This window comes from Lissotriton helveticus, chromosome 7, assembly GCF_964261635.1.
Source record: "Lissotriton helveticus chromosome 7, aLisHel1.1, whole genome shotgun sequence".
In the NCBI taxonomy this organism is placed as follows: Eukaryota; Metazoa; Chordata; class Amphibia; order Caudata; family Salamandridae; genus Lissotriton; species Lissotriton helveticus.
The window spans coordinates 72,042,566-72,059,226 of record NC_136068.1 but is presented as its reverse complement, the minus strand read 5'-3'; the positions used below and the strand labels follow the sequence as shown (position 1 = coordinate 72,059,226).

At 38.9% G+C, this 16,661-nt stretch overlaps 1 protein-coding gene across 1 annotated transcript in view; it reads right to left on the bottom strand.

The window, feature by feature from the left end:
* Window positions 1-16,282, bottom strand: part of LOC144766617 (uncharacterized) — a 138,156-nt gene extending 121,874 nt beyond the window's left edge. Inside the window, exon 1 of the mRNA XM_078650401.1 lies at window positions 16,163-16,282. Within this exon, the coding sequence (XP_078506527.1) occupies window positions 16,163-16,235 (73 nt within the window). The 5' untranslated portion in view covers window positions 16,236-16,282. The remainder of the gene's footprint in view (window positions 1-16,162) is intronic.
* Window positions 16,283-16,661: the final 379 nt, after the last annotated feature.

The window sequence follows — 16,661 nt, the reverse complement described above, 5'->3', positions numbered from 1 at the left end:
GTCAGTTCAGAAACAGGTACCAATGGCAGAAAATTTTCAAGCACAGATGGTCCCACAAAATATGGAAAATGCTAAAATTAATTTAAATGAGTTGCCCAGAGTAAATGTGAATTGTTTCCAGAGACAAAAACAGAACCCAGTCCAACAGGTTGCTCTTTTTGCAAATGAGAGTTTTAACACTCACAATTCTGAATTTACCAATTCCATTGTGAGGGCAGTGGAAAGTCCAGATTTAGTTGCAGGAGTTTTAAAGAAAGAAATTACAAACCAAGTATTAGAAAATTGTGCACCAAAATTAGGCCCATTTGAGGAAGATTGCAAAACTGTTGTCTGTGACTCAGGCCTAGCAGGAAAACAATTATTTTGCAAATTAAGCAGCACAGATTACTGTACACCAGATAATGCTATTTTTCAGATTCCTGATGAGGATGTACATTTTAAAATGGCCCATCAAGAGACAGTTGTAGCATTGTTTTCAGAAAAGACTGTTGAAAAATTACCTTCTGCTTTGGAAAAAATAATAAACACAGAAATAATAGAGTTCACAGAGAAGGATGCCAGGCTAATAAAATGTGCTGAACATGTCTTATTAAAATTTGAACCAGATGACATGTATTCAGGAACACAATCAGTTGCAGGAATTTTACCAATAAAAGGATTTTTGATGGAATTGATTAGAAGTTTGTGTAACTTTCTGATCATAGGTTCACAGAAAATAAATGAAAAGAACAGAATAGTGCAGGAGATTAAAAGCATATTTTTTCCATGTTGTCCTGTGGTACCGAATCCAGCCAATATATTTTTTCACATTCCATGTGGTGAAGAATGGCTTACTTTTATTGATTTTTGCCAAGTTCATGTCACAGTGCCATTGCATGAGAATAGTCAGGAGTACTGTCAAAAAGAAGATGAATATCTGGGACACAAAATTGGAAAGGGAGGTAGAAAGGTGTCACCAGAGAAGGTGGAAATAATTTCCAAGATGAATCCACCTCAAATTCAGAAAGAAGTCAGGACATTTTTGGGAATGGTTAGCTGCTGTAGAGAGTGGTTAATAAACAGTTCCCTAGTGGCTAAGCCTTTACTGAGGCTGACACACTCAGGTGTGTCTGATCCGCTTCCATTGGACAACAATTGCACAAAAGCATTCCTAGAGTTGAAAGAGAAAAAATGGCGCGCCCCAGCACTAGGAATGAAAGTTTATTTGAAAGAAAATACACTAATTTGCAGTGAGAGGGAGGGCTGCGCTCTCTCATTGCTTATTCAAAAAGATGAATGTTTTCAAAGGTCTGTGATGTATTGCCCAATGGCCTTTGACCCTAACTTCACAGAAATGTCAGCAAATGAATTGGATTATGATGAAAATGAATATGAGTGTCTAAATATCATGAAAATATGCATAAAGCCAAATTCAGACTTGAAGGATGAACATCTGAGTCAGCCCAACAATGTCCATTTTGTAGATGGCCCATGTTTGAAAGGTGACACATTAAAAGCAGCACATGCTGTGCTCCTTATACATGATGTTGTCAAAGCTTCATGGCTTTTAGTAATTACCCCAGCCCAAAATTCGAAATTGATTGCCCTTACCATAACATGCAGTGTATCTGCTCAAATGAGAGTCAATGTTGGCATGGGAGAGAGAAATGCTAATTCAGTTGCACAAAATTGTGTTCTGTTAGCATATACATTCTATGGAATCTTCACAGTTAAGTTTAAAGAGGCTCAAGAAAATGTTTTTGAAGCAGCACAACAGGGTTGTATCAGAACTGTTTTTGAGAAAAATGACAACTGCAAAGTGACAAATGTGTTATTGCAAAGACTGATGCCCAGGTATAAATTGCCAGTTTCTCTGAAATCAGATCATAATGTGGTCTCAAAGATAATGAGTGCAGAACAACAGATTGGACAAGAAATGGATTGTAGCTATCTGCCTGAAGTGTCAAGCATAATAAAGCAACACAATGGCAGCACTGAGTTACCTTTTGCAAAAGACTGTTTTTCAGCATTACCAAAGTGGCTTGAAAATGCATATGCAAATGCACTTGTGGAAAACACTGAGGAGAACACTAGCCATTGCTGTGTAGGTCTGGTTGATGTACAGTGTGCAGTTTCTCACCAGATTGCAGCTGCTACACAAGATCTGCATAATGGATGGTGCAACGGTTTTGATCTGAGAGATGTTGTGGTGAAACATCTGAATCTGATCAAAGTGAAAATAAGAGTGAAAGGCCTTGGTTGAAAAAGTGCAAAGGATTGATGGTGCTCTGTCAGAGTTTCTCAGCACCTAAGTAGTCCAATTTGCATGGAAAGTATGAGCCATACTGATGACAAGCTGATGACAATGAGTAAAGAAATGCTGAAACTGTCCTGTTGAATTCCTTTTTTATTATTTTAGTTACTTATTTTAAAGAAGACTAACTGTTCCAAGAAGCTACTTACAGATCTCTGCACTAAAACATTTGAGCTTGGCTATATATGATCTGATTACAGACCAAACTTGTGTTTGCCTTAGAAATAGAAGTAACATTCTTATATGCTCAGCTTTTGCAATTAAAAAAAAAATAATAATAATAATAATAAAAAAAAAAAATTGTCACTTATGAAATGAAATATGTGTGATGAATTATAAATCATTTTATTATGATTTGAATTATCAAGAGGGTGGATTGATGGAGCAGATTTCATCTGCAGTCATGCATTGTTTTATTTTTTGTGCTTCAGACAGGCTGCATTTAAATTGCCACGCACATTTTGGTGCAGGTTAAAAACATGGCACATGAAAAACATGAAAAGTGAGGCCTATTCACTTCAGACTGAAAATGCTTTTGCTGAATTAAATTAACATGTGTTTTTTTTGCAATGTAGAGAAAAAGTGCCCTTTTTACCTTTGAAGATTTTTAATAGAATGTGTTTCTCTCTTCCCAGCACATCCATGTAAACTAAATGTATTATTCCTGTCTTAATAGACTTTGACTTGTTGCATATTTTGATAAACATTTTCAGTTAATAACACCTCTTTTTATAATGTGTGTGAATTATTAATGCACTTGGGACACATAATGGACTGATTTACATGAAATTAATATTATCTTTGTGTTTGTTTTATTTTTGGGGCCTACACAAAACATGGCTGCCTGTGAATCCATCAAGACTATGGCTTGAAATTTAATGAGAAGGGAGCATGCGCAGACTGTGGCAGCTTTCCTCATGACAAAAAGTCAAGGACAACCTGAATTCTTGTCATTCTGCCAATGTACCAGTTAGTTAAAAGTGTCCATCTACTGCGCTGAGAAGGAAGGAAAAGATGAATTAGATTGAAACATTTTTCCTAGTAAATGTTGCAATGTTTATAAATGTAGTTATTCATGTATGCTTCTTTTGTTAAGACTAGTGAAGTCAGGTTTTTAGAATGAGTCAGGGAAGTGTGACCTCATGCCTTTATGACTGACCAATCACGTAAGGTTCTCCTGAAAAATGTTACATCTTTGTGTACTCTGCCAATAATTATGGTATAAATACTGTCCTCTCTGGATGGGAGCCACCACTTCTTCTTTTTTCTCAGCTCAGCTGGCTTCTATGGGTTAGGTACGAGAAACGTCTCGGGAGATTGCTGAAGGGCAGGTTTGCGTCCGAGGAGATTCAGGGGGAGGTTTTTTGCTTCCACGTCATATCTTGGCACTTCATGCCGCATTCCTTTGAGGTCTGGTGAAGGAGGGGCTGCTTTCCTCTTTAGACACAGACAGACAGAGAGTGCGGTGGATCAGGATAGATGCTAAACTTTAAGTTCATGTTTTGACTAATTAATTAGGTCTAAAAGATTTATTTGTCTGATGCATTTATTTCTCTTAATGGGAGATTTTTTGCCAACTATTTAATTATTGATTAGCTTTGCAAGACTATTTTTCTTAGAAACTCTTTAAGAATTGTGACTGAAATTTTGCGCCACATTTTCATAACTACATGTAATGCTTATATGCAGACTGTAATGTGTTCTGTATTATTGATATTTTTCCTGTTTTCCAAAATTCTGTAACCTAATTGATATTTTACTAATGAATAAAGGGTCAGAGAAAAATTAACTTTTTGACTAGAAAATAAAACCCTTTAAAATAATCAACAACTCTCTTTATTGGCTTACAATAATAATTGCATTTTGACTGTTCATCTTTATTTAAATTTCTCCTGATGGTAATACATGGTGTGAAGGGCCCAACACCTTTTGAGCGGTAAAATAGAGGTAGCATGAGGGTTTTGCATTGAGAAACTACCAGAAGAAATTACCGCTCTCCATCAGTTTTTGGTAAGCAGAGGATGGTCATTATTGATTAGTTTGGTGATTAATGATTATTGATTTCACCATCAACTACTCAACTAATGGATCATTGACCTTAAGAGGGAAATAAAATAATTGCCCAAGTTAGATAAATGTCCAAGTCCTGATTCCTGACTCCAATGCTCAGAACCTGAAGACTGGCAAAGCAGTACTGGCAGGTGATGCAAGAAGAGGTGTGAGTATCAATAGGGTTGTGAAATGTTGTTAATATGCTAGCATGTTTTTTGAAGTGTTGAAAATAGTAAGGATTTTTTACTGTTGGTGACATTTTGCTCATTTTGAATTGATGGTGTTATTGATTATATTGGTAATTTCATAGGACATAATTTTTTGGTTATTGATTACATGTTTTAACTCTTCATGTTAAGTTAGTGTCTTGTTCTATGTTGTCTGGAACACGCAGGTATGCACACCTGTGGAATCCCGGGAAGGAATAGCGGGTGGTAAATGGAAGCCACACTGCACTGAGGTTACTCGTCTGTTGGAATAACACTGAGAAGCTAGGTAGGGCTGGCAGTGTTAAATTAGGGACTATTTTCTGTGTGAGTGATTAATAGCAAAGAGTTCGCTGGTGAAACTTTGGTCTGATATCACCTAGAAAGGGTCACACCAAAGGAGTAGCAGGTTCTTCTGAGCTTGATTGATAGCAAAAGGGTTCGCTGGTGAAACTTTGGCCTACGATATATCCTGAAGGATAAGTCCAAAGGAGTAGCAGGTTCTTCTGAGCTTGATTGACAGCAAAAGGGTTCACTGGTGAAACTTTGGCCTAAGATATATCCTGAAGGATAAGTCCAAAGGAGTAGCAGGTTCTTCTGAGCTTGAGTGAAAGGTAAGCGGAAGGGATTTACCTGTAGTGTTTGAAGAGTAAACGGAAAGTCTTACTTTGTGAAGGGTAAGCGGAATGTGTTACTCGCAGTGAATATAAATCTATCCTTTATTTAGCACAACAGACAGAGTAGCGAATGTATTTATGTTGTTACTAACAGAGTTATTGATTAAGAGAAATATTGCAGTAAGATTTTGTGGAGGGTCAGTGGTAGGAGTAAAACTGACTGAAATTTAGATTGACAGCTTTGGAGAAAAGAAATTGCATTGAACTATTGCAAAAATGAAACTGTTTGAAGGTTTAAAGAAGCTGTTAGGAGGTAATGTGAAAAATTCATTTTTTATTGGTGATGCTCCTGAAGGAACACCTGTGCATTTTATGTCTACCAGTTTGGGACAAAACACATGTATGTGGGTTCAACAATGGTGCAAGATTACTGAAAAAGAGGGTGCTTTGAGGTTTCCAAAAGATGGTACTTTTGAATTGCAAATTATTGACAAATTAAGGGAAGTGTTATGTGAAATAAAGACACCATCTAAAGCTGCACAATTTGAGGCCTTAAGCCTGTGGGAAAAAGCAGCAAGAGAGAAAGCAAGTGAGGATGAAAAGGTAAAGCACCATATACAGGAGAAGGGAATTAATGCTGAAAAGGAGCTTCAAATAAATAATAATTCAGGGGATGAAATAATGGATGCATTGTTAACTGAGTGTCCACCACTTTATGTGGTTCCCATGAAAAATACTGAAAATAGTGCACCAGTAAATACTACAGGGGCTACTGCTTCTGTTGAACAGAGAGAAATACAGACTGAGAGAACTGTGCAGACATTTTATATTGAACCATTACCTGTTGATTCAGTACTGACAGTGATACCTCCAGGTGTTACTGCTTTAAATGTGCCTGATTTAGTCCAAGAATTGCAAACTGCAGATGCACAGATAATGCCTAGAAAAATTATGACTGTCCCAATTAATATGGTCCCTACTGAAAAGGTTCAAAGAGCTGCAGAATCAGTGATTTTGCCAGGGTTTATTTCAGAAACTAAGAACACACAGATTATTGAACAGAAAGTACACCAAGCACTGAAAGGTGAGAGAAAAATGGTATTTACAACATCTGCAGCCCAGGATAAAAAAAATATATTTGAAAATGGGATTTTTCAAACCTGCTCTGAGGAAGCAGCAGTGATTAAAAATATAGAAAACATGGGGGAACATATTAACACAGGCCCTGAAAAAGAGAAACAGCTTAGTGTTTTAAATTCAACATGTGAACATGAAGAAATTAACTGTCCCTGCTGTTTAAATAATGAAAATGTGAACCAGTGTCAAGAAAAAGAATTAATTTCCCTGAGTAAGGAAACAGCTACATGTTCATTAATTACTCATAATGGACTGACAGATTTGGCTCAAAAATATAAAACTGATGTTTCAGGAAGTTTTCCATTTCAGAAAAGTTTCAGGGTACACATGGATGATGAAGCAAATGAGAAAATGTATTCTTCAGAAATGCAATTGCACCTTGCAGAAATAAAATATATTTTCAAATGCAATGGGTTTGAGAAATTAGGAGACAAATGGGCACGAAAACATGAGAAGAAAAAGAAACTACCAGACCTAGCAAGGAAACTGGATAAGGAAAAAAAGCCACCAGATTTAGTTGAGAAAAATAATAAACAGAATGAGGGAGAGGCTTTTGCTTACTCATTGAGAGAAAAGGTGGGAGAAATGTATGTGCATATGCCACAGAATAAAAGTGAACTTGCAGCATTTCTGAACACAATCCCACAATTGAGAGACAAATTTATGCTGTGGTACCCACAAGTTGATGGATTTGATGAATTTTTAAAAGAGTTGTGCATTCATTTGGAAATGTTCTTTTACATTGTCATGCAAACAGAATTGTGGTTTGAATCTAAAGTTGTGGAAAGGCCAAGTGAAGAGACAATGAAAAGGGTTTGCATGAATGCACCATCATTTTCTGTTGTTATGGAGGAAAATATAGCAGTGATTTATTTCCTAAAGGGCAGAGTGCTAGCAAAGGATGTTGATTGGGTACAGATTAAAAGAACACAGGATGGAAGTAAAGGTGTTTTGGTTTGTGCAAATTCAGGTATGGATTTTGTACTGCTGGAAAATGTGTCCTTTTGCCATCTTTATAACAGATTTGAGCATTGGAAGAAGAAAACTAAATTTAAACATGATGCACAAAAACATGGAGAAATGCAGGTGCAAAATATGCCAGTTAAGCAAATGCAAATGTCAGTTCAGAAACAGGTACCAATGGCAGAAATTTTTCAAGCACAGATGGTCCCACAAAATATGGAAAATGCTAAAATTAATTTAAATGAGTTGCCCAGAGTAAATGTGAATTGTTTCCAGAGACAAAAACAGAACCCAGTCCAACAGGTTGCTCTTTTTGCAAATGAGAGTTTTAACACTCACAATTCTGAATTTACCAATTCCATTGTGAGGGCAGTGGAAAGTCCAGATTTAGTTGCAGGAGTTTTAAAGAAAGAAATTACAAACCAAGTATTAGAAAATTGTGCACCAAAATTAGGCCCATTTGAGGAAGATTGCAAAACTGTTGTCTGTGACTCAGGCCTAGCAGGAAAACAATTATTTTGCAAATTAAGCAGCACAGATTACTGTACACCAGATAATGCTATTTTTCAGATTCCTGATGAGGATGTACATTTTAAAATGGCCCATCAAGAGACAGTTGTAGCATTGTTTTCAGAAAAGACTGTTGAAAAATTACCTTCTGCTTTGGAAAAAATAATAAACACAGAAATAATAGAGTTCACAGAGAAGGATGCCAGGCTAATAAAATGTGCTGAACATGTCTTATTAAAATTTGAACCAGATGACATGTATTCAGGAACACAATCAGTTGCAGGAATTTTACCAATAAAAGGATTTTTGATGGAATTGATTAGAAGTTTGTGTAACTTTCTGATCATAGGTTCACAGAAAATAAATGAAAAGAACAGAATAGTGCAGGAGATTAAAAGCATATTTTTTCCATGTTGTCCTGTGGTACCGAATCCAGCCAATATATTTTTTCACATTCCATGTGGTGAAGAATGGCTTACTTTTATTGATTTTTGCCAAGTTCATGTCACAGTGCCATTGCATGAGAATAGTCAGGAGTACTGTCAAAAAGAAGATGAATATCTGGGACACAAAATTGGAAAGGGAGGTAGAAAGGTGTCACCAGAGAAGGTGGAAATAATTTCCAAGATGAATCCACCTCAAATTCAGAAAGAAGTCAGGACATTTTTGGGAATGGTTAGCTGCTGTAGAGAGTGGTTAATAAACAGTTCCCTAGTGGCTAAGCCTTTACTGAGGCTGACACACTCAGGTGTGTCTGATCCGCTTCCATTGGACAACAATTGCACAAAAGCATTCCTAGAGTTGAAAGAGAAAAAATGGCGCGCCCCAGCACTAGGAATGAAAGTTTATTTGAAAGAAAATACACTAATTTGCAGTGAGAGGGAGGGCTGCGCTCTCTCATTGCTTATTCAAAAAGATGAATGTTTTCAAAGGTCTGTGATGTATTGCCCAATGGCCTTTGACCCTAACTTCACAGAAATGTCAGCAAATGAATTGGATTATGATGAAAATGAATATGAGTGTCTAAATATCATGAAAATATGCATAAAGCCAAATTCAGACTTGAAGGATGAACATCTGAGTCAGCCCAACAATGTCCATTTTGTAGATGGCCCATGTTTGAAAGGTGACACATTAAAAGCAGCACATGCTGTGCTCCTTATACATGATGTTGTCAAAGCTTCATGGCTTTTAGTAATTACCCCAGCCCAAAATTCGAAATTGATTGCCCTTACCATAACATGCAGTGTATCTGCTCAAATGAGAGTCAATGTTGGCATGGGAGAGAGAAATGCTAATTCAGTTGCACAAAATTGTGTTCTGTTAGCATATACATTCTATGGAATCTTCACAGTTAAGTTTAAAGAGGCTCAAGAAAATGTTTTTGAAGCAGCACAACAGGGTTGTATCAGAACTGTTTTTGAGAAAAATGACAACTGCAAAGTGACAAATGTGTTATTGCAAAGACTGATGCCCAGGTATAAATTGCCAGTTTCTCTGAAATCAGATCATAATGTGGTCTCAAAGATAATGAGTGCAGAACAACAGATTGGACAAGAAATGGATTGTAGCTATCTGCCTGAAGTGTCAAGCATAATAAAGCAACACAATGGCAGCACTGAGTTACCTTTTGCAAAAGACTGTTTTTCAGCATTACCAAAGTGGCTTGAAAATGCATATGCAAATGCACTTGTGGAAAACACTGAGGAGAACACTAGCCATTGCTGTGTAGGTCTGGTTGATGTACAGTGTGCAGTTTCTCACCAGATTGCAGCTGCTACACAAGATCTGCATAATGGATGGTGCAACGGTTTTGATCTGAGAGATGTTGTGGTGAAACATCTGAATCTGATCAAAGTGAAAATAAGAGTGAAAGGCCTTGGTTGAAAAAGTGCAAAGGATTGATGGTGCTCTGTCAGAGTTTCTCAGCACCTAAGTAGTCCAATTTGCATGGAAAGTATGAGCCATACTGATGACAAGCTGATGACAATGAGTAAAGAAATGCTGAAACTGTCCTGTTGAATTCCTTTTTTATTATTTTAGTTACTTATTTTAAAGAAGACTAACTGTTCCAAGAAGCTACTTACAGATCTCTGCACTAAAACATTTGAGCTTGGCTATATATGATCTGATTACAGACCAAACTTGTGTTTGCCTTAGAAATAGAAGTAACATTCTTATATGCTCAGCTTTTGCAATAAAAAAAAAAACAAAATTGTCACTTATGAAATGAAATATGTGTGATGAATTATAAATCATTTTATTATGATTTGAATTATCAAGAGGGTGGATTGATGGAGCAGATTTCATCTGCAGTCATGCATTGTTTTATTTTTTGTGCTTCAGACAGGCTGCATTTAAATTGCCACGCACATTTTGGTGCAGGTTAAAAACATGGCACATGAAAAACATGAAAAGTGAGGCCTATTCACTTCAGACTGAAAATGCTTTTGCTGAATTAAATTAACATGTGTTTTTTTGCAATGTAGAGAAAAAGTGCCCTTTTTACCTTTGAAGATTTTTAATAGAATGTGTTTCTCTCTTCCCAGCACATCCATGTAAACTAAATGTATTATTCCTGTCTTAATAGACTTTGACTTGTTGCATATTTTGATAAACATTTTCAGTTAATAACACCTCTTTTTATAATGTGTGTGAATTATTAATGCACTTGGGACACATAATGGACTGATTTACATGAAATTAATATTATCTTTGTGTTTGTTTTATTTTTGGGGCCTACACAAAACATGGCTGCCTGTGAATCCATCAAGACTATGGCTTGAAATTTAATGAGAAGGGAGCATGCGCAGACTGTGGCAGCTTTCCTCATGACAAAAAGTCAAGGACAACCTGAATTCTTGTCATTCTGCCAATGTACCAGTTAGTTAAAAGTGTCCATCTACTGCGCTGAGAAGGAAGGAAAAGATGAATTAGATTGAAACATTTTTCCTAGTAAATGTTGCAATGTTTATAAATGTAGTTATTCATGTATGCTTCTTTTGTTAAGACTAGTGAAGTCAGGTTTTTAGAATGAGTCAGGGAAGTGTGACCTCATGCCTTTATGACTGACCAATCATGTAAGGTTCTCCTGAAAAATGTTACATCTTTGTGTACTCTGCCAATAATTATGGTATAAATACTGTCCTCTCTGGATGGGAGCCACCACTTCTTCTTTTTTCTCAGCTCAGCTGGCTTCTATGGGTTAGGTACGAGAAACGTCTCGGGAGATTGCTGAAGGGCAGGTTTGCGTCCGAGGAGATTCAGGGGGAGGTTTTTTGCTTCCACGTCATATCTTGGCACTTCATGCCGCATTCCTTTGAGGTCTGGTGAAGGAGGGGCTGCTTTCCTCTTTAGACACAGACAGACAGAGAGTGCAGTGGATCAGGATAGATGCCAAACTTTAAGTTCATGTTTTGACTAATTAATTAGGTCTAAAAGATGTATTTGTCTGATGCATTTATTTCTCTTAATGGGAGATTTTTTGCCAACTATTTAATTATTGATTAGCTTTGCAAGACTATTTTTCTTAGAAACTCTTTAAGAATTGTGACTGAAATTTTGCGCCACATTTTCATAACTACATGTAATGCTTATATGCAGACTGTAATGTGTTCTGTATTATTGATATTTTTCCTGTTTTCCAAAATTCTGTAACCTAATTGATATTTTACTAATGAATAAAGGGTCAGAGAAAAATTAACTTTTTGACTAGAAAATAAAACCCTTTAAAATAATCAACAACTCTCTTTATTGGCTTACAATAATAATTGCATTTTGACTGTTCATCTTTATTTAAATTTCTCCTGATGGTAATACATGGTGTGAAGGGCCCAACACCTTTTGAGCGGTAAAATAGAGGTAGCATGAGGGTTTTGCATTGAGAAACTACCAGAAGAAATTACCGCTCTCCATCAGGGGGACTAACCTAATTAATCAGTATGCAAGTGGCTTCACGGCACGTGAGGCGCGTGACATCCCAGCGCGTGACATGACAGGAAGTGGCATCACAAGAAGTGGCATCAGATCTTAAGCCCTCACATATATGTTTAGCAGGTGTATCATGAGTACATTTGAGCACATTTTGATTATACTTGCAAACCCTCCTGATTTAGGCAGAAGATTCACACTTTTGTAAGCTTCACATAAACCAATGTTGCCTTTTGTCAGCATAAAGCTTCCTCTACCCATAGTGCTTTAAAAGAAAAAATAGTGATATTTAAATTATTATTACTCCTCCTTAGGGTTAGTATGCGCTATATAATTGATATTTATTTTGTGGAAATACTGGGAAAGATCAACACATCTGACTTCTTACAGTACATGCATATCTCCTAAACAGAGACTGAACCAAGTGAAAAGCTGCCTCTATGAGGTATGTGTGACCTGCTAACAAGGTGTGAGCCTTTGTTTACCCTCTGCTGCATTTGCTTCTATGTGTGAGGCTCCTGACTGCTGCCAGCCAGGAGACTTGACTAAAACGAGGCCTGATGACCCTTCAAATTCGGCCATTGTTATGGGCTCAGCAGGAGTCAGAAATAAGAGAGCCTATCCTGCCCCCGCCTGCACGTTGTTGCGGATCAAAAGCAGACAACAACGTGCATCTGAATGTGTCCTGTGTTTGAAAATTACACCGGGACGAATTCAGCATCTTTTTCAATGGAGCCCAACTTCTTGGCTGTGAAAAAAGTGGGTGGACACCGTCCACCCGCGTGTACCCATCAACCCGACTGGTGCCCTACGTCTCAGCTCTGAAAGCTAACGCCTTTTTCTATGCTTTTTATGACTGGCCTGAGGGCGCAGCTGTGGCCAGGTGTTATGTGATCAACCTAAAAAAGGGCTTTCTGGAGTACTATAGAGGGAGAGCCTTTGGTCCCTCCCACACGTTGGTGGATGTAAGTACAGCATTTGATTGGGCAGAAGTTGTATACTTTCATCAAAAGAGTGCTTGTTTTATCCTAGATGACTGTCGCAGCCATCTTTATATGCATTTTATTTTAACTAATCCCACTCAAAGATGGCCCTGGTTCTGGGCGCATCTGGGAGGTCATCTTTGAAAAGGATTTGTTAAAATAGAAGAAATGTTATTTCTTAGATGTCTGCATGCACACACGTGACCGATATCTCAGAATGGTTCAAAAACATTCTTCAGATGACCGCTGCCGACATTGTGATGGGTGCCAGCAAACAGATGCTGGGTGAGGATGAATAAGAGAGGGTTGCGAAAGGGGAATGCTGAGAAAGTAGGGGGAAGCCAGGAGAGAGAGAGAGACAGGCAGAGAAAACAGATCTTCACATGTAGCTCAATGCAAGGTCTGAGGTCAGCAGAGTAGGAATGCATCATCCAATCAAAATACTGTGAGACCAAAATGCTCTCGGGTGGTTTAAGCACCAGTACGGGAAGGGAAGCTACAGTGCTTAATTTGTTTTAAAAAAAATAAGTCCCAGGGCCCTCATCAGGAGGTCTCTTCTGCCCGCACTGCCCATTGCCACCCTCAGTGCTGCCAACTACTTCACCTAACTAACCACATGAAGCAATTCACAACCTGAGTCAAAATGTACAAAGACACCAAACAGAGGAACTACGAACGTAAACAAAACTGCCATGCATCCAACACAACTACTAACCATCACACTGCCACAGTTGTGGCAATTCCGACTATTCCAGACCCCCAAAGCGATAAGAATGGCTTTGCAGCAGGTATTAATCATTTTTAATGCATATTGAATTAATAAACAACTGTTGTTTTTCTCGTCAATAAAATTAGACAAACAGTGCCACCCTGTGGCAGACCCTCATAAGTGTCGGTGTCGAAAATTAAGTGTTGGTGCCGAGCACTGGTAACCACTGGCACAAATTAAGCACTGGGAAGCTATTGAATTAGAAGCAGGGTATTGAGATAGACACAAAGCCAACCAATCATGTGCAGGGGGCTGACTGAAAGCCCATTCTAAGTGCAAGTTGTAATGTATTAGACACAATTGGTCTTGAAAAGAACATTGGTCTCATCTTCAGATAGCTAGAGCTATCTGTAGCTGGGACCTCAACAGTAACTGTTATGATGTAACTAGGCCAGGGAACAATTACAGAGGTTGCAATCAGAAGAAGTGCAAGTCCTCCATAGCAATAAACAGTAGTAATAATCTGTTTCTGTCTATCGCGCAAGAGTACAAGACATTAAGGGCCCCATGTAGGTAATCCCAGATTACCTATTCTTAAATACCGAATCATACCGATTCGGTATTTAAGATCTGGCAATCGGGATGTAGGTAATTTTACCGAATTAATTACCGAATCGGTATGATTCGGTAATTAATGAATCGGTATTTACCGATTCTGTAATTGCTATTGATTCCTATGGGCCTTGAGGCCCATAGGAATCAATGTCAATTACCGAATCGGTAAATACCGATTCGGTAAAATTACCGATTTTGCAAGGGGGACAGGGTGTCACTTTGACACCCTGTTGCATCCCTGATTCTGGCTTTTGTGCCATGTGGCACACATACATGCCCTTAGGGCATGTATGTGTGCCATATGGCACAGGTGTACATGCACAGATGTGCATGTACACAGGAATCCGTTATTTACCATGACGAAGTATGTCATGGTAAATAACGAGTTCTTAAGGGCCGGTGGCACTGTTTTCAGTGCCACCTACATCATAAACTTGAGATTCTGTAAATTTACCGATTCTGTAATTTAAAGAATCGGTAAATATACCGACTCTGTAAATATACCGAATCAGTAAATTTAAGGCCCCCTACATCTCAGTCATGTCGGGCCCCGAATGTTTTATTTGCATGTACTGTATTTTAATTGCTTGTAATAAGCACACTTGTAATGGGCTATGGGTGGAGCAGACACAGTTAGTGGTTAATTTGAGCCGGTGGTTTCCGGTGCTCAGCACCGGCACTTAATTGTTAACACCGCACTTATGAGAGTCTGCAACATGGTGGCACTGCTCATCTAATTTAGAGATGAGCAGAACAGCAGTTGTTTATAAATGCATTATGCATTGAAAATGGAATTATCTGAACTGTCACACTTGCAGGCAAGAGAGATGGTTAGTAGCTGTTTTGGCAGCGATAACAGGGGCGATGGGTGGCCTCCTGCTCAGGGCCCTGGCACTTATTATTTTACAAATTAAGCACCTAACACAATATGATAAACCACTCTTTCAGTACAACAGTCTTAGGACTGCAAGCGTTGCTTTGACTTTATTACAAAATGCTAAACCTGAAAACAATTGTTACAGACTTTTTTACATTTGTAAAAGTTTTCTGAATATATTAAAATGTGTTTTTACTGAGTTGTGTGGAAATAAGTCTATTACCAGTAACAAAAAGACAACTAAAACTAGATCACTTCACGCAAACCAGGCTCCGAAGAGATATTTGGAGTAGAGACAAAAGCCATTGACGAGCTCGAAAAGTGGAAAGTTCAAAGCGGGAACTCACAACTGAAAAAGGGGTACGGCCTTCCCGTCATAGAGGAACCACTAATGCACCCATTGCACATCACTGTTTCATCGGCAAGCCGGAGCGATTTATTTGATGACACTGTGTAATGCACATGCTCGCGTTAATTCATTCATTCATTCGTCAGATGCATATGCAAGTAGCTTCATCGAGTCTCTACTCAATTTACGGCTGCTTGTGGCCGCAAACTTTAAACAAAATATCTCAGAATGGACAACCCAGTGCAGGACCTTGGTAAAAGGACTATGATCAAATTAGATACCTGATTAAGTCGGATCCTCGCAGCTGCCAGTGTAGGAACAGCGCCAAGAGACCTATGGTGTAAGTGCGCTCAATAAATCTATCTTAACATAACATAAGGGGGCGTGCAGAGCTGCTCAGGGCAATGGCGCAACATAGGCCCCTGTAGCACCTGTGGTGTGGGGGCCCAGGCTCCAGGGAGTCGCCTCAGCACAGTACCCTTGCCTGAGAGCTCCTGATTGAGCCCGGAAGGGGGGGGGCTCCTCCATGTACCTTGCAGGGGGGATCCCTCAAGTTTCATTACGCAACTGGCTCAAGCCTGTCAGCTTAAAGTAAACAACCATTTCACGCCTGTCTCTCACAGTTCTACAATCATCACCCTGCTAAGCGCTTTGTCTCATAACATGAAAACCACAGGTCGGTGGTCATTACGCACAGCACGGAAACTCTTCCTGCATAAGATAAATAACAAAGACAACATCCTTCCAACCACACACAGTGTAGCAAGCAGCCCGTGTAGGGGCAGCGCTTAAGAGCCCCACAAGGGAGTAGTAAGCACTATATAAATGTTGCAATACAATACAATCTAGGACAGAAATGCTGAGCTCCAGTGTAGCGCAGTAAAGGTTACCTACCACAGCTAAGCATAATTCTGACCTCACCTGCACTGCACTTCCGGCAGCACTTCTTGGCTGTTTCTGCCCAGTAGTAGAGCTCCTCGCAGGCGCGAGACATGTCTGAGGCGTCCACCAGAAGCTTCACGTTTGTGGCTCTAGAAAAATGCATCTGACATAGGAAGGAGCTTGGGGGGTGGGAACAGCTCACTGATCAGAAGTAACGCTGTCAGTGAAGGGGCGGTACCACCAGCAGAGGGGTGGACCTATAGAGCTGGGAAAGCTTTTTTTATTATTTTTTTGCAGTTTTATATAGAGAAAACAGGACCGGAAGGTATTGGAGGCTTCACGTGAGCACCAGTTACATTACATAAGGACACCTTCATTTTTGGTAGGCACCGAGGGAGATTAAGTAATTTGCCCAGAATCACAGGATATTGAGTCAACGCTGAGACTCGAACCAGGTTTCGCAGATCCAAAGTGGACAACTTTGATGTTATACCACCACCGTCTGCTCCGGGGTAGAGGTTGGCAGCGCCCTGGCCTG